The 24,220-nt window shown below is 38.1% G+C and overlaps 1 protein-coding gene and 1 non-coding gene across 3 annotated transcripts in view; one reads left to right on the top strand and one right to left on the bottom strand.

Annotated features, from left to right (window-relative positions):
• Positions 1-24,220, bottom strand: part of KLHL2 (kelch like family member 2) — a 116,281-nt gene that overhangs the window by 15,853 nt on the left and 76,208 nt on the right. For both annotated transcript variants that reach the window (XM_023228517.2, XM_023228527.1), the window contains 4 exons: positions 12,926-13,035; positions 9,737-9,853; positions 7,942-8,091; positions 1,535-1,652 (listed from right to left, as the gene is read on the bottom strand). In XM_023228517.2, the coding sequence (XP_023084285.1) occupies positions 1,535-1,652; positions 7,942-8,091; positions 9,737-9,853; positions 12,926-13,035 (495 nt within the window). The remainder of the gene's footprint in view (positions 1-1,534; positions 1,653-7,941; positions 8,092-9,736; positions 9,854-12,925; positions 13,036-24,220) is intronic.
• Positions 14,091-14,276, top strand: LOC111554288. Its single transcript, XR_002735199.1, has one exon. It is a non-coding gene; the product is annotated as a U2 spliceosomal RNA (small nuclear RNA).

Here is a 24,220-nt window from a genome sequence, read left to right on the forward strand (position 1 = left end):
ACCTTCGCCTCCCGGATTCAAGCGATTCTCCTGCTTCAGCCTCCTGAGTAGCTGGTATTACAGGCGCCTGCCACCAAACCCGGCTATTTTTTTTGTATTTTTAGTAGAGAAGGCATTTCACCATGTCGGCCAGGCTGGTCTCGAGCTCCTGATCTTGTGATCCGCCCACCTTGGCCTCCCAAAGCGCTGGGATTACAGGCATGATCCACTGCGCCTGGCCCAACATAAAGTTTTTAAAAAATATGTTTGTGTGTGTATACACACACTCACACACACATATAGATAATTTTGGCATATGGCTTTCTATGCAAGAAACAAATTTTTAAGTCCAGAGACACAAAACTTTGGTACAGGACTACATTAAAAGATAAAGTTTTTACATGGCAAAAATAGCACAAAGTCAAAAGATAAACGATTAATACAAATAAATATTCACACTACATATCACAGACAAAAAGGCTACTTTCCTTAACATATAACTGTACCTGTGACATCAATAAAACTATTAAAATGGCAAAAATCATGAACTGACAATTCAGAGAGAAAGCTATGTAACTTTCCTCATAATTACATAAGTACAAATTAAGGCATTTTTAACCCACCAGATTGGCAAAGCTCAAAACATTTAATTACAAAGTACTGTCAGGAGTTTAGAGAAACTGGCACCTTCATATTTTACTGTTAGTGGGAGTAATAATTGGTATATCCTCTTAGGACATCCTTTGAATCAGTAAGTCTAGTTTTAGAGTTTTATCCTACCAAAATATATTAGCATATATACACAATGATGTATGTATAACAGATTTGTTGTAGCACTGTTTATAACAACATTAAGATTAAAAACATTTTTAATGCTCTATTAAAAAACTAGTAAAAACTACGTCCAGACCAAAATAAAATACTAGACAGCTCTTACTGAATGAGGTAACTCCAGATATGCTGGTAAGTAACAATCTCCAAGATGTACCGTTAAAGTGCTACCATCATAGAATGTTCCATTACATACAGAACTCATTTCGCTATGGGAGACAGAAATTATGGATCCAAGTTTAAGTCCCAGAAAAAATCCTGAGTTTGTATAATAACTGCTTCTTTTGATCACAGCTTTGGCTAAATGAAAGTCTATTTCAACAAATGTTTGTAAAACAGATGCCTTGAAGAAGGCAATTATGCCTTATAACTGAGGGACTTAACAGTACCTTATAAACTGAGGGAATCTCCTAGAACTAAGGCCCCAACCTAAAGAATTCCCCTCTCAACACTTCAGGCAAAGGTAACTAGGAAATATCCAGCAAATTACTACCTCCTCCACCTTACACTAAACAATCAGAAAGATATGTAAAGATGGAGACAGAGTAGTTATCCCATCAGTGTCTTGAGAGGTGTACGAGGCCCCTGAATTATTGTTTAACTACATAGCTATTTTACTCAAAGTTTTTTTGATAGAGATTTTTCTAATTAATAAAATGAGACCTGAAAAAGAAGCTCTCAATGACCCAGGAGTAGAGAATTGACCGTGAGGCATCATGCTTACCTGCCCTGCACCTCCTGGAAGGCAACTCTGCTACTTGGTGCCACCTTTCTTCTTTAAAGTCATAGCATTCCACACTCCGGATAGCCTTTGGTGCTTGGCCCCCAACCACCACCATCAACTGCAAGGGCAGAAATGTAAGCACTTGAACAAATGACTATTACATATTCAGGCTTTAAAACGTCCTACAAAGACATTGGTGTGGGAAGTGTTAGGATGAAGATGGTAGGGTGAGCTGGTGAATACAACCATCTAACCAACATTTCATAAATATCAACAAAGGGGGCACATGTTAGAACTACAATTCTATCATCCAACACATTTAGTCAAAAATAGGGACTTCCGAAACTAAAATAAGTTTCTGATCCTTCAAGCAAAATGAGTTATTTAAGCCAAAAAACGGCAGGCAGTCATTACTGGCAAGGCTGCAGTATGTCATAGGGCTTGCTATAAACTAGATCCTGGTTTTGCAATGACCAGGTATTAGATCTCCATAATCCAAGAGAGAAGATAGAAATGAAACATATGTTACTGGGTAGGTGAGGTGAAAAGGACAATAAGTATTAAAAGAAAAACGGAAGAAGGAAACAAATTATTGAAAAAGGAGGGGTAATTGAATTGGCGCTCACAAGAGCATAGATTCCCAAATCTCCAGTAAAGAGACCTTTCCTGATGCCCCACAAATAAAACAACCTAACAGGACAGGTAATGGAGATGCTAGATATCACAATGAACAAATACATTACAGTCTACTTTTGAGAACAAATGAGGTCTATAAACTCCCTCAACTCAATCCAACAACTATTTACTAAATGCCTACCATCTATACGTGTCCAGAACCATGTCAGGTGTTATACATAAGAAATATGAGACGTGGTCTCTACCCTTTAAGACTTCATAGATGTTACTGAAACAAGACTTATGAAGTAACTCAAGAACAATACACAATTAGATATGATCAAAAAATTATGTGATTAGTATAGATGTAATTGCTACTGCTGATCAGAAAATGAAAAGCTGCTGTAATTTAGTGAAAGCTTCCTGGAGCCTGATCTATGGTCTTGCTAAATTGATAGAATTTAGAAATCAATGTGTCTGTCTTTTACTGAGTATACACAGACACCCTCTGGCAACAGCCATCAAATCAGAATAATGTAAACATTAATGATGTCTCAAATAAAAAATTGTAAAGAATGGCAAGGACCTTCATGAAAAGATGAGATAATGATTAGAAAAACAGATGTTAGAAAGAAACAAAAAATAAAAACAAACAGAATATGGAGTAACTCAGATACACAAAAAGGGGAAATTTGCAACCTTGACTAGGCAATGGAGCTACCTGTACTTAGAATTAAAGAAAGATGGGTACATAGAACAAAATGATTCCTGAATCAGAGAGCAAATCCTGTTTCCAAAAAGAAGCCCATTTTAGTTTTTGGTAACTGGAGAGCAGAATTAATTTTAAAAGTCTTAAAAGAAGACTGAACATAAACCAACTATATAATTTTTTTCAGGCCTGTTTCTTCTAGTGTTGAATTCAAAGAAACAAAATTGGCCTGGTGTGGTGGCTCACGTCTGTAATCCCAGCATTTTGGAAGGTTGTAGCGGGCAGATCATGAGCTCAGGAGTTCGAGACCAGCCTGTTAACAGCAAGGCCCCTTTCTCCACAAAAAAATAACAAAAATTAAGGCCGGGCGCGGTGGCTCAAGCCTGTAATCCCAGCACTTTGGGAGGCCGAGACGGGCGAATCACGAGGTCAGGAGATCGAGACCATCCTGGCTAACACGGTGAAACCCTGTCTACTAAAAAATACAAAACAACTAGCCGGGTGAGGTGGCGGGCGCCTGTAGTCCGGGCTACTCGGGAGGTTGAGGCAGGAGAATGGCATAAGCCCGGGAGGTGGAGCTTGCAGTGAGCTGAGATCCGGCCACTGCACTCCAGTCTGGGCGACAGAGCGAGACTCCTGTCTCAAAAACAAAACAAAACAAAACCAAAATTAACAAAAATTAAAAATTGGTGGGGCATGGTGGTGTACAACTGCAATCCCAGCTACTAGGGAGGCTGAGGCATGGGAATCACTTGAACCTAGGAGGTGGAAGTTGCAGTGAGCTGAGATTGCACCACCACACTCCAGCCTGGGCAACAGAGTGAGACTCTGTCTCACAACCAACCAACCAACAAACAACATTTTGGTTGGCCAGGCACGGTGGCTCACTCCTGTAATCCCAGCACTTTGGGAGACCAATGCGGGTGGATCGCTTGAGATCAGGAGTTCAAGGCCAGCCTGGCCCAGATGGTGAAACCCCATCTCTACCAAAAATACAAAAATTAGCCAGGCGTGGTAGCACGCGCCTGTAATCCCAGCCACTCGGGAGGCTGAGGCATGAGAACTGCTTGAACCTGGAAGGCAGAGGTTGCAGTGAGCTGAGACTGCGCTAATGCACTCCAGGTTGGGTGAAAGAGTGAGACTCTATCTCAAAAAATAAGTAAATAAAATAAACAAGAAAGAAAATACACAATACCCTCACCTCTGACCACCCAAAAAGAGGGGGAGAGTAAGGTTGTAAAAATCACAGAATTGGGATGCATGTTAAGATAAACCTTGTATTTAGGGTTCTGTTCAAAACTTCAAAACTGCCCAAGAGACAACAGTTGAAAGAGTCTTAGATGAAGACCAATTTTTCTAAAATATCAGAAGGGAACACCTTTTAAACTTTTTGAGAAATAATACTCAGTTATAGATTTCATAATCCTCAACGTTTGAATATAAGATTTCCATTTCCATGCAATAGTTCACTTTTACACATTAAAATGAAGATAAAAGGAAAACTGTGCTATTATATACAGAGAACAGTGGTAATATTTGCCCTTTACTCACCCAAGAGAGGTAAATGGGGTAAGGATTTGGATCTCCAGGAATCAGGGATAAAGGAGACAAGGAGAAGGTGCAATGGGGGGACAAGAAGGCAGGAATATTTATATAAAACCAAGAGACTGTGTCATAAACCATTGTGTGGCTACCAAAAGAATTGCTCATAAAGCTGACACCCCAGTTATTTGTAAAAGACACAGATATTTGAGAAAACACCATACTAATTATGCAATGAAGGAACAAGAAAATAAGACCTTTTGTAAGGAAAAGTTAAATGTAACATATTTGAAGAGGGCAAGAGGTAGAAGGTTAAGCAAATTCAGTAATCATCCTGAAATGTAGGTCAATTAAACTTTGTTCTTTTTATTTTCTTTACCTATTAAATATTAGTTGAAAATTAACTCCTGAAAAATCGTTTCTAACTGAAAATTTCAATAAATATACCGAGTAAAAATATTTTAAAAATATAATATATACCCAGAAATATGACAGCACTTATAAAAATACAGATTCCAAAGACAAAAGCTAACAAAATACAAAAGAAGCAAAACATATATAATTTTTATGATGTACAAATCCAAGGATGCCTTACACAATCTGTTTATTGAGAAGCCAAAACTAATGTCTGAGATATGAAAAGAATCATTCATGCAAATTAAAAATCAGAGCCTAATATAAAAAGTACTAATTCACTCTCGTGGTAAAATATTATCAAAACCTTGTAATTTCTTCAGCACGACTACCACATTTTGTTCAATTTGACTCACTATTACGATGATAAAAGGCATCATTACTATGAAATAATAAGCATAAGAAATTAATCTTTGCTTCATTCTTACCCAACTCCTTAGACTTAATCTGAACATAACAACTCTAAAATGACAAACGGTGGTGTTGGAAAATCGTTCATCACCAGCACCTTTTCGAAAATATGTGTGGATAAACAAACACACTGAGTAGGGATCATAAAAGTAAACATGCAAAGTCAAAGCAACAGGGCTGCTCACTGCTATCCAGCAGGTCTGCTGCCCCTCCCACCACCCTGATACAGCAGAATGAAAGAGAACCTTCAGGAACTCACATACCCACCACAAAATAACAGCTAGAGAACTGAGAAATCTAAAAGTATAACACAGCTACAGGAGTCCTACTCCAAAACCACAACCAGAGAAGCCCAGAAACAACGTAAACAATGTAAACACACCACCACAAAACAGAAAGTAAGTACTTGATAGGCTTTTACAGAGAACTCTAGAAGGTTTCAAAAATGACATGTTTATTCCAGAAATCAAAATGACATGTTTATTCCAGAAATCATTTTCACTCTAAAGGTCTCTGCAGCATAGCTAAATATAGGAAAGTCTGAAGATGTCAGAAGAAGGAATACACAAGAAGAAATTCTTTTTTACAAATATGAAGTATTTAAAAAGTATTAAAGATATAGCACATTATTTAGAAGGAAGTTGCAAAGAGTAACATAAAACAATAAAATAAAATAAATGGCAACCTTAGAATTGACTGCCAAGACTGAGCAATTTTTATCAATGGATTATTTTGTAAGAACAAAAACTGACACCAAAAAAGATGGACAAATATGAATTAATGAAGACTCAAAAGATGGGTACTTATAAAAGCAGGTGTAAGGGTATTTGAAAACTGTAAACATGTATAAAATCAGCAGACCCACCCATGAATACTGAGGTATTAAGGAAATGAGCTAATGTACTTACTAAGCCACTTACAATTATTTCTGAAAAATCTCAGAGAACTGAGTATAGATCAGAAAACTTAAAGAAAGCAAATACCAATTTTCAAACCAGGATAGGAAGTGAATGCCTTGTAAATGCACTTTGTTAAGTGATAATAATTCTGAGTAAAAATTAAGAAGATTTTGAGAAAAGCATTTGAACTTCTAGGGGCCAATAAAATAACACACAGAGGGATGTTTAGAAAGTCATGCCAAATTTGAATCCATTTGATCCTCAACCTCATCAGATGTTATATGCCAAATTACTTATTTTGGCTTAGATAATAAACATAATCATATAGAATGAAACTTTCTACAGACTGTGTCGGTGGCTGGGTACTTCTACCAAGGTGTCACCAAGAGAGTTCTGAGATCAATTCTAAATTAAAGTATTTGCTAATGATCTAGAAAAATAAGTCAACAGCACCCTGGCAAATCTGCAGTTAGTTTTAAATTGAGAACTGTTGTTAGTAATAGGCAAAACAGAAAAACAATACCAATATAGATTTGCAGCAATTAAAAATGTAGACTCCAAAGTAAAACTTAGAAAAATATTAAATACAAGTATTAAAGTGAAAGAATTTAAAAAACATAATCCAATGGAAAGGAGAGAGTAATAACTAAAGACGATATATGAAAACAAGAGAGAACAGATTCTTATTTCTTAATCCAGCATTGTCCAAAACATACACAAGAGTTAAAAATAAATACATAAATAAAGTCTTTATATTATGAATCATTCTGATGAGCCCACGCACAAAATGGTGCTTAAAGTATTGGTCGTACTATAAAGATGTAAACAGAGCAGAAGGAATTGCCAACAGAGACAGAAATGAGGGGTTATTTCATAAGAAAAACTGAATTGGTAAAACATGAATAGCCACAGCTAAAAAGACCAAGGTAGAATACAAACATTCACATAGGAAAACATGAACACGAGAGACATGGGAAGACATGGGAATGTATGCTGAAGTGGCTACACATGATGTGCAGGGAACCATCAGATGGTATACAACAGGGAACAGCAATGAGATGAAATGAACAAGCTATTTTATCATCCGTAGTTCTAACGTGTAATTCTGTGAAACCATGGGGTCTTCACTTATTAAACAAACACCTAGCTTACAAAGAAATCTTTTTTTTTTTTTTTTTTTTTTTTGAGACACAGCCTGTTGCACTGTTGCCCAGACTGGAGTGTAGTAGCACCATCTCGGCTCACTGCAACCTCCACCTCCTGGGTTCAGGTGATTCTCTGCCTCAGCCTCCTGAGTAGCAGAGATTACAGGCACCTGCCACCACACGTGGACAATCTTTGTATATTTAGTAGAGACATGGTTTCACGATGTTGGCCAGGCTGGTCTCAAACTCCTGACCTCAGGTGATCCGCCGGTCTTGGTCTCCCAAAGTGCTGGGATTACAGGCGTGAACCACAGCGCCCCTGGCCTACAGAGAAATCTTTCTACCTGGTCTGATTTTTTTGGACTATAATTAGAGTTTTCTACTATAATTAGAGCTAATAAAACTCAGAGGGGACAAAAACCAGTTGTCTTCTGTTCTAGAAGAGTGACATCATGCAGTTTATAAAAATTAAATAGACCAAACAATCCCCACCCTTAACATATAAAATCAATAGAGGTTGAATTACATACACTACAGTGCATTCTTAGGCACATTTTCTCTTGAAGAGAAACTAAAACAAATAATAAATCATGGAAATTCAAATAAGCAGAGTACTAACAGCTTCACTACAAGCCTTTCGCATGAATAACAAGCATGAGCAACAGATCCTACTTTGGGAAGGTTCATGGGTGTCCTCAGCCGGGTCCGGACACTCTTCATTAATATACGTTGCTCTGTTGGCAGCAAATGATACTTCATTGCTTCAATGAGGTAATCTTTGCAAGCACTGCTATTCTTGACCAATGCTTCCTCTTCAACCCTCTGTAACAAGAAATCAGACACACCCCCTGAGGGTAGGGCTATTTCATAATTAAATTGCCAAAGAAAAAGAAGTAAAGGAGAGGAAAAAAGCAGTAACTATATCCTTTAGTTTAGTCTAAAAGTAAATGAGGAAAGTTTATAAATACAACTAAGAGAAAAATAAATAAAACCAAAAAATGCTCAAGTATCTGGCCTGCAGAGAAAAACATATATAGGTAATAAAAAGAACTGCAATGAAAAATGATAAACTTCAGTGTTAGCTATGGAATATGACGAACTCTTTAGATATTATATCCACCTGTTAATCTTTAACTTTTAAGTCAAAAAGTAAGCAAAACAAGAAACAAAATTTAGATAAATGCATCCTTCAGGAGAAGACAATACTAATAAGTTAATGATAAGTTAGACAATACTAATAAGTTAACTAATAAGTTACCTTTTTCAAACATAAGTGAGCAAGTAAAATATCCCAAAAAGAGATTAGAAATACCTTAAAGCAATGTACCTATAAATCTTGTGCTGCCTAGCCTGACCTCAAATGCAGGACAGGCTTTGAGGTTTGTTTTCTTTTCTTTTTCTTTTTGGAGTCAGAGTCTCACTCTGTCGCCCAGGCTGGAGTTCAGTTCAGCGCAATCCTGGCAAACTCCACCTGCCAGGTTCAAGCAATTCTCCTCTCTCACCTTCTTGAGTAGATGGGACTATAGGCGCCTGCCACCATGTCTGGCTAGTTTTTTGTATTTTTAGTAAAGACGGGATTTCGCCACATTAGCCAGTCTGGTCTCGAACACCTGGCCTCACGCAATCTGCCTGCCTCAGCCTCCCAAAGTGCTGGGATTACAGGCGTGAGCCACTGACCGTGCATGGCCTTTTGGATCATTTTCTTAATACCAGAAGACCCATGATTACATGGATCACAAAAAGTAATGAGGTTTCAAGAAAGCCTAAAATGTTCAAATCTAATTTCTTAATAAATGATTCTTTCAATGGTTTCAATTATTAAAATAATGCTGAAATGTTCCTAGTGGGATTCTAATAAAAAAAGAGCAAATTTAAAATTATTTGGAGACCACTAAAGAATCATTTATTCATATTTATTTCAAATAAATGTTTTCCCTCAGTTTAGAAATAAAGACAGAAATTAAATGCATGCCACTATTAAATTACAAAGTAAAATTAAACAGCATTTGGGTCAGACCTCAGAATTCCAGGTCTGCAGGGGAATCAGAAGAGACTATCAAAAGAAAAAAACAGTAAAGAAGATGCAAAGCCGTGACAGCCACAGGGACATTTATTTATATGTATTTAAACGACCACAAATACTACCTTGATAAGCGCTAGTACTTGCTTACCCAAATCAAAAAATAGGGGCAAAAGCAAATTGCTAAGAATGGGGAATGGTTGTAGCATGCACCTGTAGTCCCAGCTACTCAGTAGGCAGAGGTACAAGAATCACCAGGAGGTGGAGGTTGCAGTGAGCTAAGATGAAGCCACTGCACTCCAGCCTGCAGGGTCCTTTACTGTCTTCTGTCCTGTACTCCACAGATCTGCATTCTACAGCTCTTATCACTGCTTGACAGGGATCTACATGCTGTCAGTCCAGTGACATGGTGCTGTGTGAATTCGTATGTTTTGCACATGCATTTACCTGGACTAAATATTCCCGAGGAAGCAAAGGTAACCGTACATGTTCCATCAGTCGGGCCATAAACTCTTGCCTCACATCCTTGTCATGGTTCACCCAGGCTATTACTGCTTCAAATACCTTGCAGAAAATATAGGAGAAGAAAAAATAAGAAATGAGTTGTGTACCAAGACAGCTGGATAAAATATGAGACTACATTTTATATACAACTCTTGCTAAGACATCCAAGTTTAATTCACAGCTCAAATGTTTCCAAAATCCTGACTTGCAAAGTACTTACAAAGCCATTCACCCCATTTCTTTTCTGTTTTTTTTTTTTTTACCCAAAATAATAAAGCAAAGTGATATTCTGGAATGAAAATGATGTACCCTTAGAAACAATTCACGTTTGGCTTTTCCTTCAGGTTTACAAACAAATATTAGACCATACACATAAATTGAAGGTTTGTACAATAGATCAACTCAGCTCTGAAATAGCATAATATACTAAAATGTAGTATTTTGAAAATTTTTTCTACAAATTAAAAAATAAGGGCATTATTATTTACAATACATAATTGTGAGAAAGCTAATAAGCTAATATGAAGACACTGTTTGTCTACATAATTTCCTTCTCAACTGATGAAGATATCACTTAATAATCTTTAAAGGTTTGCAGGAAATGTTTGACAAAATGCAAATGGATAACTGTGACCAAAAATAGGTTATTTTGATCCAGGAATAAAGCAAGAAACTAAAAATAATGCACATTAAAATTAACACCCCTCTTTAATTCATTCTGTCAACAAGTATTTATCGAGTGTCTCTATGTGCCAGGTGCCAGAGATTAAGTGAACAAGATAGTCGGCCTTCTGGCAATTCTATCTAATATTTCTCAGTTCTGTCTTCTCTCCCCCCTGCTTCTATCATCCCACATCAGAACCTAATGCTCACTAGTATGACTTCAACATCCTCTCATCTGGCCCTCACCTCATTTTTGGTCCACTGCCCACCACCACCATGACAGCTCATCTCCAAAGATAGCCTCCTAATAAACCACATCTCCCAGATCCATACCCTTATATAGTAACCTTTCACACTGAATCTAAGCTGGCCCTGTGTAACCAGTAGAGTGTAGAGGAAGTGACAGTGTGTGATTTCTGAAGGTAGGTCTTAAGCAGCCTCACTACTTCTACTCTGCTCTCTTGAAATGCTCATCTGAAGGAAGCCAAATGTCATATAAGAAGTCTGGCTATTGAAACCACCACACCATGAGAAACCCATGCAAGTTACAGAGAAGAAAGGAGGGGAGAGAAGGGAGACCTAGAGAGAAACCAATCAACCCTGAGCCCCAGAGCCAGACAGAAGCGAGTAGAGGAGCCACCTTGGGCATCATAGACCCATAAGATGCCATGTGCAGAACTGAAGCTCCAGATCTATGGCTCCAGTAGAACCATGCCAGGTATCTCCAGCCATCTGGGTCACCTTAGCTGAGGCCTCAGACACTGTGGAGCAGAGACAAGCTGTCCCTACTGTTCTGCATGAATTCTGACCATAGAATTGTTAGCATAATAAAATGGTTCTTGTTTATGCTTTTACACTTGGCAATGACTTGAGTAGCAGCAGAAAACCAGAACAGCCCTCATGGTATTTCTATAATGCAGGTTTTAGCATGGTTTTCTCCTCTTGCTTAAAACCCCTTTAAGGCTCACTACAATATAGTTAATTTTCTTTAACATAGCTGAGAAGATATTTTATTATATCATCTTCCCATTTTATCTTCCACCAATGTCTCATATTCTAAACTCCCATCATACTGAATATATTGAATACAATTATTCTTTCACACCTCTTTATATTTGTATATTCTGCTTCTTCTACCTGGAATGCCCTCTGCATTCCCACCCATCCCTATTTCTCTGGCAAACTCAGACTCATTTTTAAAAGACTTGAAATATACATCTGAACCAAGCTGAACTACCATCCCCATCCCTATCCCATTCCTGGAAAAGTTAAATGCTCCTAAGGCACCCTTTATAGCATTCTGTAATCAATTATTTACTCTACTGGTTGTCCCACTAGTCTATGAGTAACAAATTCTATTTTGTTAACGTTCTCTTCTCTAGGAGCCCATGGCAGTGTCTAGTACGTGGTAGGCACTCAATATATGTCTATTAAGTGTGAAAGTAATGTCATCTTCCTCTGTATTTCTAGGATGCTAAGACTATATATGTCACAAATGCTTTCATATTTTTTAATACTGTAAATATTAAAGTAAATGTGTCTTTTACCTCCAGGTGAAATGAATATCCTTGAGAAAGAGAATCAGAATTTACACAACTTGAAATGCAAAGCACACAAAGGAGAAACTCAAGTTTCATTTCCTCTAAGTACAGCTTTTGTGCTCTGATTCCCATGTGCTACAAAACCCAACCAAAGAAAAACAGCCCACTAAAAGGAGCTTGTCTCTCCAACTATATGAAAAGTGCAGGTGGATGACAAAGGTAATCTAAAATGTGGAGAGACAAAAGACTACAACCAGAAGCAGTAGCTGCACAGAGAGAGAGGGAGACAGGGAGAGAGGAGGGAGGGAGGGAGGGAGGGAGAGAGGAGGGAGGGAGGGAGGGAGGGAGAGAGGAGGGAGGGAGGGAGGGAGGCAGGGAGGTTGAACGGACTGGCAGGGGTGAGGTATTATGTCACAGAGAACCAATCTAAAGGAAGGTGACAATCAAGAATGTTCCGTCTAGAACTACCAAAACTTCACCATCCTAGGTAACCTCTTTCAACTCAGAAGACAGGGAAACTACTTTAGTGACAAACATTATATTCACATCATAATTCCTATAGGCATCGAGTTGTAGGAAGAAACTGCTTTCCAAAAAAGCATTTGTTTCAGATAGTTTAATGTGTGCAAGCTCTTGCTGTGGAGGTCAAGTACAAAATTGTAATGGCTAAAAATTTAGGGAATCTCCCACGAAGTGAAGACACAGAGTAATTTACATAGACAATCAACAAGTCCTGAGTTTCTTTTTTTTCTCCTGGAATCTTTTCCTGAAGTAACTAGCGGAGTTTCTTAACTTCCAGATGAAATATCACTGGCTGTCACTACACATACAGGATCACAAAGTTACACAAAAATGTGAAATTAAAATAAATAAATAAATAAATAAAGGGAAACATCATTGCACACTGGGAAAAGAAAAATATTCTTACCTTTTCTTCTGAAGAAATGGTAAGTTTGTCGCTTGAGATTAAGCTGCACACTTGTTCAATGCCAAGATTGAGAAATTCTTCACTAAGTACGACATCTGCAAAATGTTGCTCTGTTTGGGAATTAAAAAGAAAATCCATTAATATCAACGTTCCATTATCATAGTTTCAAAATGCTTAAAAAAGGTTTTTCTTAATTTAATCTAACTTAAGAATGAGAAAACCAGTTGCACGCCTCCAGGCAAGAACTAACAAGACAAACCCAAAGAAACGTATAGATACCTGGGGATGTACCTTCAGTGATTTGTTTATACAACAGCACAGTAGCAGTGCAAGTAGGGAAGCTGCCTTAATATATAGGCACTTAGTTGAATCACTCTTGTTTTACATGGTGGTATTTTAGGCTTAAAAAATATATTCCTTATATGGTATGACACTATCAGTACTTAAATTTGTAAAACCTTTTGATTATATAAATCAGATAAAGAACATGATGTTATATTGTCATATCCTACATGTCACATCATGTGAAACATTAGAGGGTTTTTCCTTACAGAGTAAGGAAAAAAGCCTTGCTTTATTTGGAAAGTAAAGAAATCTCAAATGCTGGTCAATCTGAACATATGACCAACATTTTTTTAAAAAGAGACAGAACGGGGCCGGGTGCGGTGGCTCATGCCTGTAATCCCAGCACTTTAGGAGGTAAAGGTGGGCAGATCACGAGGTCAGGAGATTGAGACCATCCTGGCTAACACAGTGAAACCCCGTCTCTACTAAAATTAAAAAAAAATTAAAAAAAAAAAAAAAATTAGCCAGGCATGGTGGTGGGCCCCTGTAGTCCCAGTTACTTGGGAGGCTGAGGCAGGAGAATGGCGTGAATATAGAAGGCAAAGCTTGCAGTGAGCCAAGATTGCGCCACTGCACTCTAGCCTGGGCGACAGAGCAAGACTCCGTCTCCAAAAAAAAAAAAAAAAAAAAAGACACAGAATTGGTTTATGATATAGATAGCTCTGAATTCTAAATAAACATTTTACTTCAGGATCAATTTCCAGGATTTTATGCTTCAACCCATTTCCAGAAACTTGTAAAATTAGTAATTCTTAAATACTTAAAAAAAATTTTTCCCTTGATTTCACAAATACGGCCACTCTTCCCAAGGGGAAAAAAGATCGCTTCTTGGCCTTTTGGCTAAGATCAAGTGTAGTATCTGTTCTTATCAGTTTAATATCTGATACGTCCTCCATCCGAGGGGGGAAAAGACTGTAAGTGTAATGAGTGAAAAACTTACAAAGAACGAATCTTTTATAAAATAACCTTTCTTGCAAATCCACTTCACAAGGGAATGTGGTAGTTCGGGCTGCGGAGTCAGACATAGCAGGGTTGAATCCCAGCTCTGCCACATGCTAGCTTGTACAACCTTGGGCAGGTATGTAATTTCCCTAAGCCTTGGTTTCCTCATCTGTAAATTGAGGATAATAAAAATAATAATAAGATTGCTGTGAGGACTAAATAAGCTAGTGGTTTATAAAGCACCTAGAACTGTGTCTGTAGAGAGTAAGGATTCAATAATTTAGCTCTTGTTAATATTCTAAATTCTAAAGTAAAATTTTGCTAGAAAATCTAGGTTAATTTCTAGGTCATCACAAGGAACCATATTTATTTCACCTTATAAAATCCTTATAAATAGGGTTTATAAAACTGTTTTATAAGGTGAAATAAAAGATTCATTTCAAATATGTGTTTCAACGTCCCATAAAAAGGAACAGTTGGCTTCCCCTTCAATGATATTTGAAAAATAAAATCTGCATTTTCATAAATCTCATGAAAAACTATTCAATTTACAAAAGGTTGGCAGGGCATGGTGGCTCACACCTGTAATCTCAGCACTTTGGGAGGGCCAAGGTGGGCAGATCACCTGAGGTCTGGAGTCCAAGACCAGCCTGGACAACATGGTGAAACCCTGTCTCTACGAAAAATACCAAAAGTAGCCCGGCATGGTGGCACACACCTGTACTCCCAGCTACTTGGCAGGCTGAGGAGGGAGGATTGCTTGAACCTGGGATGGGGAGGTTGCAGTAAGCTGAGATCACGCCACTGCACCCAAGCCTGGGCAACAGAGTAAGATTCTGTCTCAAAAAAAAGTTCACCCCAAGATAACTGTAAAAATAATAAGCAGCTCTAAAATGTTTGTATTTACAAACTTTTTTGAAACTCAAAAATTTTTTGACACACAATTGTTTGAAACTCAGACTTGACCAAGCGAGGTACTGCACTGAAATAAATATGAAATTGAAGATGAAAATGACAAATACAGTTGGATTTCCATATGCACAAGTTCTACGTCTGTAGATTCAACCAACCAGTGGTTCAACCAATCTCAAATCAAAAATATTGAGGAAAAAAATAACAATACAATAAAAAACAACTATTTACATAGCACATACACTATATTAGGTATTATAAATAATCTAGGGATTATTTAAAGTACATGGGAAGCCGAGTACAGTGGTTCACACCTGTAATCCCAGCATATTGAGAGGCTGAGGCAGGAGAATTGTTTGAAACCAAGAGTTCAAGACCCTGTCTCTACAAAATATTTAAAAATTAGCCAGGCACAGTAGTGCACATCTGTAGTCCCAGCTACTTGGGAGGCTGAGGCAGGAGGAGTTTGAGGCTGCAGTGAGCTAGGATCACACTGCTGCTCTCCAGCTTAGGCAACTGGGTAATGACTTGTCTCTTTAAAAAAAAAATTAAAAATAAAGTATATGGGAGGATGTGCACAGGTTGTATGCAAATACTACCCCATTTTATATAAGGGACTGGAGAACCCATGGATTTTGGTATCTGTTGGGGGTCCTAGAACCAATACCCCATGGATGTAGATACCGAGGGATGACTATATATCGAAGCAACAGAATAGAGAGCCCAGAAACAGACCCCACAAAAACACAGTCAACTGATCTGTAACAAAGAAGCAAAGGCAATTCAATAGAGAAAGAACAGTCTTTTCAACAAATGATGTTGCAACAACTGAACATGCAAGACAGTAAATCTAGACACAGACTCCACCTCTCACAAAAATTAACTCAAAATGGATCAGTGACTTAAATGTAAAACACAAAACTTAGCTTTTAGAAGATAACATAGGAGAAAATTTAACGAACCTTGGGTATGGCAATGACTTTTTAGATACAACATCAAAAGTATTACCCATGGAAAAAAAATGGTTGTTAGACTTCATTAAAATTAACAACTTCTGCTCTGCAAAGGATGCTCTTAAGAAATTAAAAGACAAGTCACAGACTGGGGAAAAATCTTTGCAAAATACATAACTGATAAAGGACTGTTACCTAAAGTATAAAAAGAGCACTTAAAGCTCAACAATAAGAAAATAAACAACTCAACTCAACAATGGGCAAAAAGATCTAAATGGACACTTCACCAAAGAAGACATACACAGATGGCAAATAAGCATATGGAAAGATGCTCAATATTACATGTCATTAGAGAACTACATACTAAAACATCAATGAGATACCATTTACATATCTATTAGAATAGTTAAAATCCAAAACACTGACAACACCAATGCTGACAAGGACGTGGAATGACAGGAACTTTCATTCACTGCTGGTAGGAAATCAGTTTGGCAGTTTCTTCCAAAATCAAACAAATTCCACCCCCTGGGTTCAAACAATTCTCCTGACTCAGCCTTCTGAGTAGCTGGGATTACAGGTGCATGCCACCTCACCCAGCTAATTTTTGTATTTTTAGTAGAGACAGGGTTTCACCATCTTGGCTAGGCTGGTCTCGAACTCCTGACTCAGATGAACCTCCAGGCTCAGCCTCCCAAAATGCTGGAATTACTGGTATGAGCCATCGCACCCAGCCAGATTACAGATTCTAAAAAGCCATCATGACTAATTGCAATAGTACCTTCTATATCTAAAATATAATCCCGCTAATTCCCGGCTTTACCAGAAGTTTATATAAAAAATATTATATGCTAAGAAAGTTTTCTTTATACGCCAAGAAAAAAGGGAAAACTTTTTCAATAGTTGAGTTTGTTTTTTAAAGACTGAACATATTTAAACAAACAAACAAACAAAAAACAAGGTTCTTTATATTAAGAGTTCCAAAGTAGGCCAGGTACAGTGGCTCACGCCTGTAACCCCAGAATCTTGGGAGGCTGAGGAGGGTGGGTCACTTGAGTCCAGGGATTCAAGACCAGTCTGGACAACATAATAAAACATTATCTCTACAAAAAATTAGCTGGGCATGGTGGTGCATGTCTGTAGTCCCAGCTACTTGGGAGACTAAGGTAGGAGGATCACCTGTGCTCAGGAGGTCAAGGCTGCAGTGAGCCACGATCGTGCCACTATACCCCTGCCTGAGCGACAGAGTGAGACCCTGTCTCAAAAAAAACAAAAAACAAAAAACAAAAGAGTTCTAAAATAATGAATAATAAAAGAGTTCTAAAATAAAACAAAAAACAAAAAACAAAAGAGTTCTAAAATAATTCATTTTAATGAAAAGCTGGCAAACAGTATATAAATTTAGAAACATTTATGTATACCAACTTGGAAATTCAAACAGAAAACATAGCAGCCACTGAACAAAAGAGAAGCTAAAAGCTAACATAAACCTCTTTCTATCCGTTATAAAAATATTTTCACCTTCAAAATGTATGTCTACAGTGATTTTGGGTTAAGCTGTTTCTGCATATTTTAAATCTGAATCGAAGCAAGAGATTGCTGGCCTCCTTATGCTTTTCATGAGGGAAAAGAACTCTCCAGTGGTAACAAACATAACTGAGAGAACATAACTTTTCCATACTGTGACTACATGTTGTCTTAGTCTCCGCTTCACTGATCAGAAAAAAATGGACTTGCTAAAAAGCCAACTTGGTGGTGATATTTTAAAAGTCAGCAATTACATAAATGTAGAAGGGCATTAGTAAACTCTATCCAAAACGAAGTCCGGGATCTAAATTCATTGTGTATTCTTTCCTAGTGTATCAAAGAAGGTTAAGAGGGTAAGGAAAATAGTCAACTATTACAATTTTATTGACAAAACCATAACATAGCTATCACTCAAACACACACCAACCCTTCACCGCTTGCAAAAAAAAAAAAAAAAAAAAAACATTATCCTAAAGGAAAAGTGAAGAACAAATATTCAAATTAAAAGTAACTTTCATTGTGAACATATACATGTTTTTAAATACTTCCAATTCTCAAATACTTTTATTTTCCATTGGAACAATCCCTCCTCCTTAGAAAATTTTTTAAGTATTGGTATCTAATGTTTACATTCTTATACTGAGCTTTCTTTGGAAAGGATGTGGTTAATATACACGGAGCATTACTAAAATATAGAGGGCACTATTTGGCAACATCTGGAGTAAATTAGTTTACTTTAGGGCCTACCTTTCTTCTATTTATATTAACTGTATACTTCTTCAAGTGTTCTACAGCATTAACTGATAGGCGATTTAATGAGATTGTTGCTTGTAACACAGTTCCTAAGGATCCAACACTTCACACAGTCAGGAAGCACTAGATGACTGGCAAAGTCACTCTAAGATATGCATGGAAGATTATATAGGAAGAAAGGCAAGAAGGCTAGTGCAGGTCACCTGTTATTTTATATGTTCTTGATGCAAATAAATCACTATCAGTCTCTCTGGTGCTTAGTTCATGACAGTAAATGCTCTTATACTACCACTAGCACTAATAAAAATGATATAACATGAACATTCCTTCCCTGGCCTCAAGCCACAAAACCACAAAGATCAAAGTTAAAAAAAAAAAAAAGCAACAACCCTATTATGAAACAGTATGCTATTTCACACTGCTGGTGGGAGTATAAATTAGCACAATCTCTACAGAGAGCAATTTTGAAATCTCATCCTACAATATACTTGACCACTCATGAAATGACACACTCTGAGTTATTCACTGTAGCATTGTTTTTAACAATTACAAAAGAGAGTTCATCAGGTAGACACTAGTTTAAAACATAGTATATCCATACAGTGGAATATTCTGCATCTGTAAAAATGAACAAGGAAGCTCATAATATGAAAAAAGCTTTAGGAAATACTGTCAGCTTAGAAAGGAAGCAGGACAGATGTGGGAACACATTTTTTCAGTGGCTAGATTGTTTGTTCTATGAACCATGTGAAAGGATTACTTATTCTCTCCATGCAAGAAAACAAAACAAAACTGAGAAACTAATAATAGTGATTATCTTTAGAGGGAAGAGAAATGAGGAAAAAGAGTAAAAGGATGACTCTTTCAAGGTATGCCTTTCAAACACTTTTAAATCCTCATGTATATGGTAAAATGATCTTTGACAAGAGTGCCAAGACTACTCAGTGGGAAAAGAACAATCTCTTCAACAAATTGTGCTGGGAAAACTAGACATCCACATGGAAAAGAATGAACGTGGATCATATACACCATACACAAAAATTAATTCAAAATGGACTAAGGGTCTAAATGTAAGACTCAAAACTATAAAATTCCTAGAAGTAAACACAGGGGGAAAGTTTCGTGACACTGGATTTGTCAATGATTTCTTGGAAATGACACCAAAAGCTCAGGCAACAAAGATGAATGGGACTACATCAAAGTTAAAAGTTCAGTGAATCAAAGGACACAATAAAGTAAAAAGGCAACCTAAAGAAGAGAAGGAAATATTTGCAAGTCATGTATCTGACAAAGAGTTAATATCCAGAATATAAAAATATCTCCTACAACTCAACAACAAAAATCAAATAACCCAATTTAAAAATGAGCAAAGGACTGGAATAAAAGTTTCTCCAAAGATGATATACAAATTGCCAATAAGCATATGAATAGATGACAGATGTTCAATATCACTAATCATCAGAGAAAATACAACTCAAAACCACAATGAGATATTACCCCACACCCATTAGGGTGGCTACTACAAAACAAACAAACAAACCACAAAATAACAGTTGTTGGCAAAGATGTGAAGATATTAGAAACCTTGTGCACTGTTGGTAAGATTATAAAATAATCCAACTATTATTTTAAAAAGCATAGAGGTTTCTCAAAAAAAAAAAGCATGGAATTTACTCAAAAAATTAAAAAATTAAAAGTTGGATCATACTACCGTATGATCCAACAATCCCACTTTGCTGTATATATCCAAAAGAATGAAAAGCAAGGTCTTGAAGACATATCTGTACACCCATGTTCACAGGAGCATGACTCACAATAGCAAGAGGCAGAAGCAGGTATCCACTGATTAATGAATGAATAAGTGAAATTGGTATATACACACACTATATATACATAAAATTCCTTAAGAAGGAAGGAAATCCTGTCACAATGCAACATGGATGAAGCTCGAGAACACTATGCTAAGTATGGTGAGCCAGTCACAAAAATAAAAAAATATCGTATGATTCCACTTATATGAGGTATCTAAAGGAATCAAATTTATAGAAATAGGAAGTGTAATAATACTTGCCAGGGACTAGTGGAAAGTGGAAAAGATAAGTTGTTTAAAAGGTACAGAGTTTCAGTTTGGTAAAATGAAGACGTTCTAGAGATCTGTTTCACAACAGAGCAAATACTTACACATAACACTACTGAATGGAACACTTAAAATGGCTAAGTTGGTAAATTTCGGGTTACATGTTCTTTACCACAAATATTTTTAAAAGTTTATAACCATTTGAAAACACTGGTGACGAAAATTAAAAAACAAATACAAAAACAAAACAAGCAACTAGATCCAACTACTTTCCTTTCCCAGTGAGAAAGGAAGTGTTGCTATAGACAGTAAATGCATGTCACTGTCTTGACTTCAGTGGACAAATACCTGCTCTGCTAAAAAAGAAAGATCACTGGGTTAACATCCCTACTTTTGGCCGCTGTCCTACCTTGTCAGCCTCCATACGAGACTTCTCAAGAGCAGATCTTAATACTGAAGCCTCTGCGTGCTGATGCACACTCACATCTTTATGTTATGGCATAGCCTCTGGCTCAATTTTACCTTGAAATAGTTCTTTGGAAGTCTTTTTCTTGATATTAGTCCTTCTCGACCTCTCTGCTGATTTTAACCTTAATGGCCTTCTCTACTGGTTAGGATTCTATGTATTTTTCTACCTTTCTGACCAGTCAATCTGCCTCCTTTACCTCCCCTAAAACTAGGTATTACTATGGTCCTGCCTGCCTTGAGCCTACTTTTGATGCTCCACTTGTTCTGTCTTAACTATCTCATGTACATTACTGTCCACAGTTATCTTTATTACCCTAATATTGTTGCTCCCAGATCCAACCTCTCCCCCAAACCCCAATGTTTGAATTTCTAGCTGTCTGTTAGTCTCCGTATGAAGATGATCTAATCGTCATGGCTCTTTTAAACAAGACAGAGCCACCTACACACCATGAAACCAGTACCACATACAAGCAGTCCTCTAAAACCCTCACATTAATTACTACCTTGGGCCACTTACCTTGGCCTGTTTTGAGCTCTATAGTCTGACTTTTCATCATTGTGCATTTTTCCACTGATGCTGTGCTTCACTCTTTGGCCTGATACTTGACAAAGATTCCCTATGTCTGTTGATATTCCTCTCGACATAAATCAAGTGCTTCCTCTGGCCAAGCTGTCTTTGGCTACTGTTGAACATCTTGCCCAATCTGAGAACCTTTAAATTGATACTGCACTTCACTGCTGGCTCTCCCTCAAGCAAACAAGACGAGGATATACCTACGTTTCAAACCATCTCAGTGCCCTTCTCCAGACACCTGTTGGACCTCCCATGTTCCCTTTGTGTCCTAATGGCTTCACTCTGATTCTAAGGCTGAATGAAGTCTTAGTAACAGTCATTCTCAGCTCCCTCCCTCTCTTTGATTATCTGATAAAAACAATAAAATTTACCACCTTAACCATTTTTAAGTGTAAAGTTTAACAGTGTTAAGTATATCCACACTGGGCCAGGCAGAGCGGCTCAGGCCTGTAATCCCAGCACTTTGGGAGGCCGAGGCAAGTGGAACACCTGAGGTCAAGAGTTCGATACCAGCCTGGCCAACATGTTGAAACCCTGTCTCTACTAAAAATACACAAATTAGCCAGGGATGGTGGTGTGAGCCTGTAATCCCAGCTACTTGGGAGGCTGAGGTAGGAGAATTGCTTGAACCCAGGAGGCGGAGGTTGTAGTAAGCCAAGATTGTACTACTGCACTCTAGCCTAGGGAACAAGAATGAAACTCCATCTCAAAAAAAGTAGTATATTCACACTGTTATGAAAAAGATCTAACATTTTCATCTTGCAAATATGAAATTCATTAAATAACTACCCTTTCCCTCGTCATCCCAATCTTTTTTTAACCTCTAATGTGAATTGTTTCATAAACCCTGTTAATTCTTTCTCAGTAATGCCATAAAAATGGTAAGATGTAATGGTATAAGGGATCTGAAAGGTCACCTAACACAGCTTCTATAATATGTATGTGTAACCTCAAAAAGTTTCACAATAAATGGTTATCTAGCTATAGTTTACACACATCAACAGATGGCAAGACAATCATATCACCTTTGAACACTTATAAAGTTTGGCTCTGTGTCCCCATCCAAATCTCATCTTGTAACTCCCATAATTCCCATGTGTTGTCGGAGGGACCCGGTGGGAGATGACTGAATTACAGGGGCAGGTCTTTCTTGTGCTGTTCTCATGACAGTGAATGGGTTTCACAAGATCTGATGGTTTTAAAAATGGGACTTTCCTTGCACAAGCTCTGTTTGCCTGCTGCCATCCATGTAAGATGTGACTTGCTTCTCCTTACCTTCCACCATGATTGTGAGGCCTACCCAGCCATGTGGAACTGTTAAGTCCAATAAACCTTTCTTTTGTAAATTGCCCAGTCTCAGATATGTCTTCATCAGCAGTGTGAAAGTGAACTAGTACAGTAAATTGGTACCAGTAGAGTGGAGTGCTGCAGAAAAGATACCCAGAAATGTGGAAGACTTTGGAACTGGGTAACAGGCAGAGGTTGGAACAGTTTGGAGAGCTCAGAAGATGACAGAAAAATGTGAGAAAGTTTAGAACTCCCTACAGATTTGTTGAATGGCTTTGACAAAAATGCTGATAATGATATGGACAATGAAATCCAGGCTGAGGTGGTGTCATATGGAGATGAGAAACTTGTTGGGAAATGGAGCAAAGGTGACTCTTGTTATGTTTTAGCAAAAAGACTGGAGGCATTTTGTCTCTGCCCTAGAGAACTGTGGAACTTTGAACTTAAGAGAGATGATTGAGGGTATCTGGTGGAAGAAATTTCTAAGCAGCAAAGCATTCAAGAGGTGACTTGGGTGCTGTTAAAGGCATTCAGTTTCAAAAGGGAAACAGAGCATAAAAGTTTGGAAAATTTGCAGCCTGACAATATGACAGAAAAGAAAATCCCATTTTCTGAGGCAAAAGTCAAGACAGCTGAAGAAGTTTGCATAAGTTACAAGGAGCCAACTGTTAATCACCAAGACAATGGGGAAAATGTCTCCAAGGCATGTCAGAAGGCTTTGCAGCAGCCCCTTCCATCACAGGCCCAGAGGCCTAGAAGGAAAAAGTGGTTTCATGGGCCAGGCCCAGGGTTCCTGTGCTGTGTGCAGCCTAAGGACTTGGTGCCCTGTGTCCCAGCCACTCCAGCCGTGGCTGAAAGGGGCCAACATAGAGTTCAGGCCGTGGCTTCCAAGGATGCAAGCCTCAAGCCTTGGCAGCTTCTATGTGGTGTTGAGCCTGTGAGTACACAGAAGTCAAGAATTGAGGTTTGGTAACCTCCACCTCGATTTCAGATGTATGAAAATGCCTGTATGCCCAGGCAGAAGTTTGCTGCGGCGGCAGGGTCCTCATGGAGAACCTCTGCTAGGGCAGTGCAGAAGGGAAATGTGGGGTCAGAGCCCCCGCACAGAGTCCCTACTGGGGCACTGCCTAGTGGAGCTGTGAGAAGAGCACCACCATCCTCCAGAACCCAGAATGGGAGATTCACTGACAGCCTGCACTATGTGCCTGGAAAAGCCGCAGACACTCAACACCAGTCCCTGAAGGCAGCTGGGAGGTAGGAGCTGCCCAACACTGTGAGAACCTACCTCTTGCATCAGTGTCACCTGGATGTGAGACATGGAGTCAAAGGAGATAATTTTGGGGCTTTAAGATGTGACTGCCCCACTGGATTTTAGACTTGCATGGGGCCTGTAGCCCCTCTGTTTTGGCCAATTTCTCCCATTTGGAATGGCTGTATTTACCCAATGCTTGTATCCC

The sequence above is a fragment of the Piliocolobus tephrosceles genome, chromosome 3 (genome assembly GCF_002776525.5).
Source record: "Piliocolobus tephrosceles isolate RC106 chromosome 3, ASM277652v3, whole genome shotgun sequence".
Lineage (NCBI taxonomy): Eukaryota > Metazoa > Chordata > Mammalia > Primates > Cercopithecidae > Piliocolobus > Piliocolobus tephrosceles.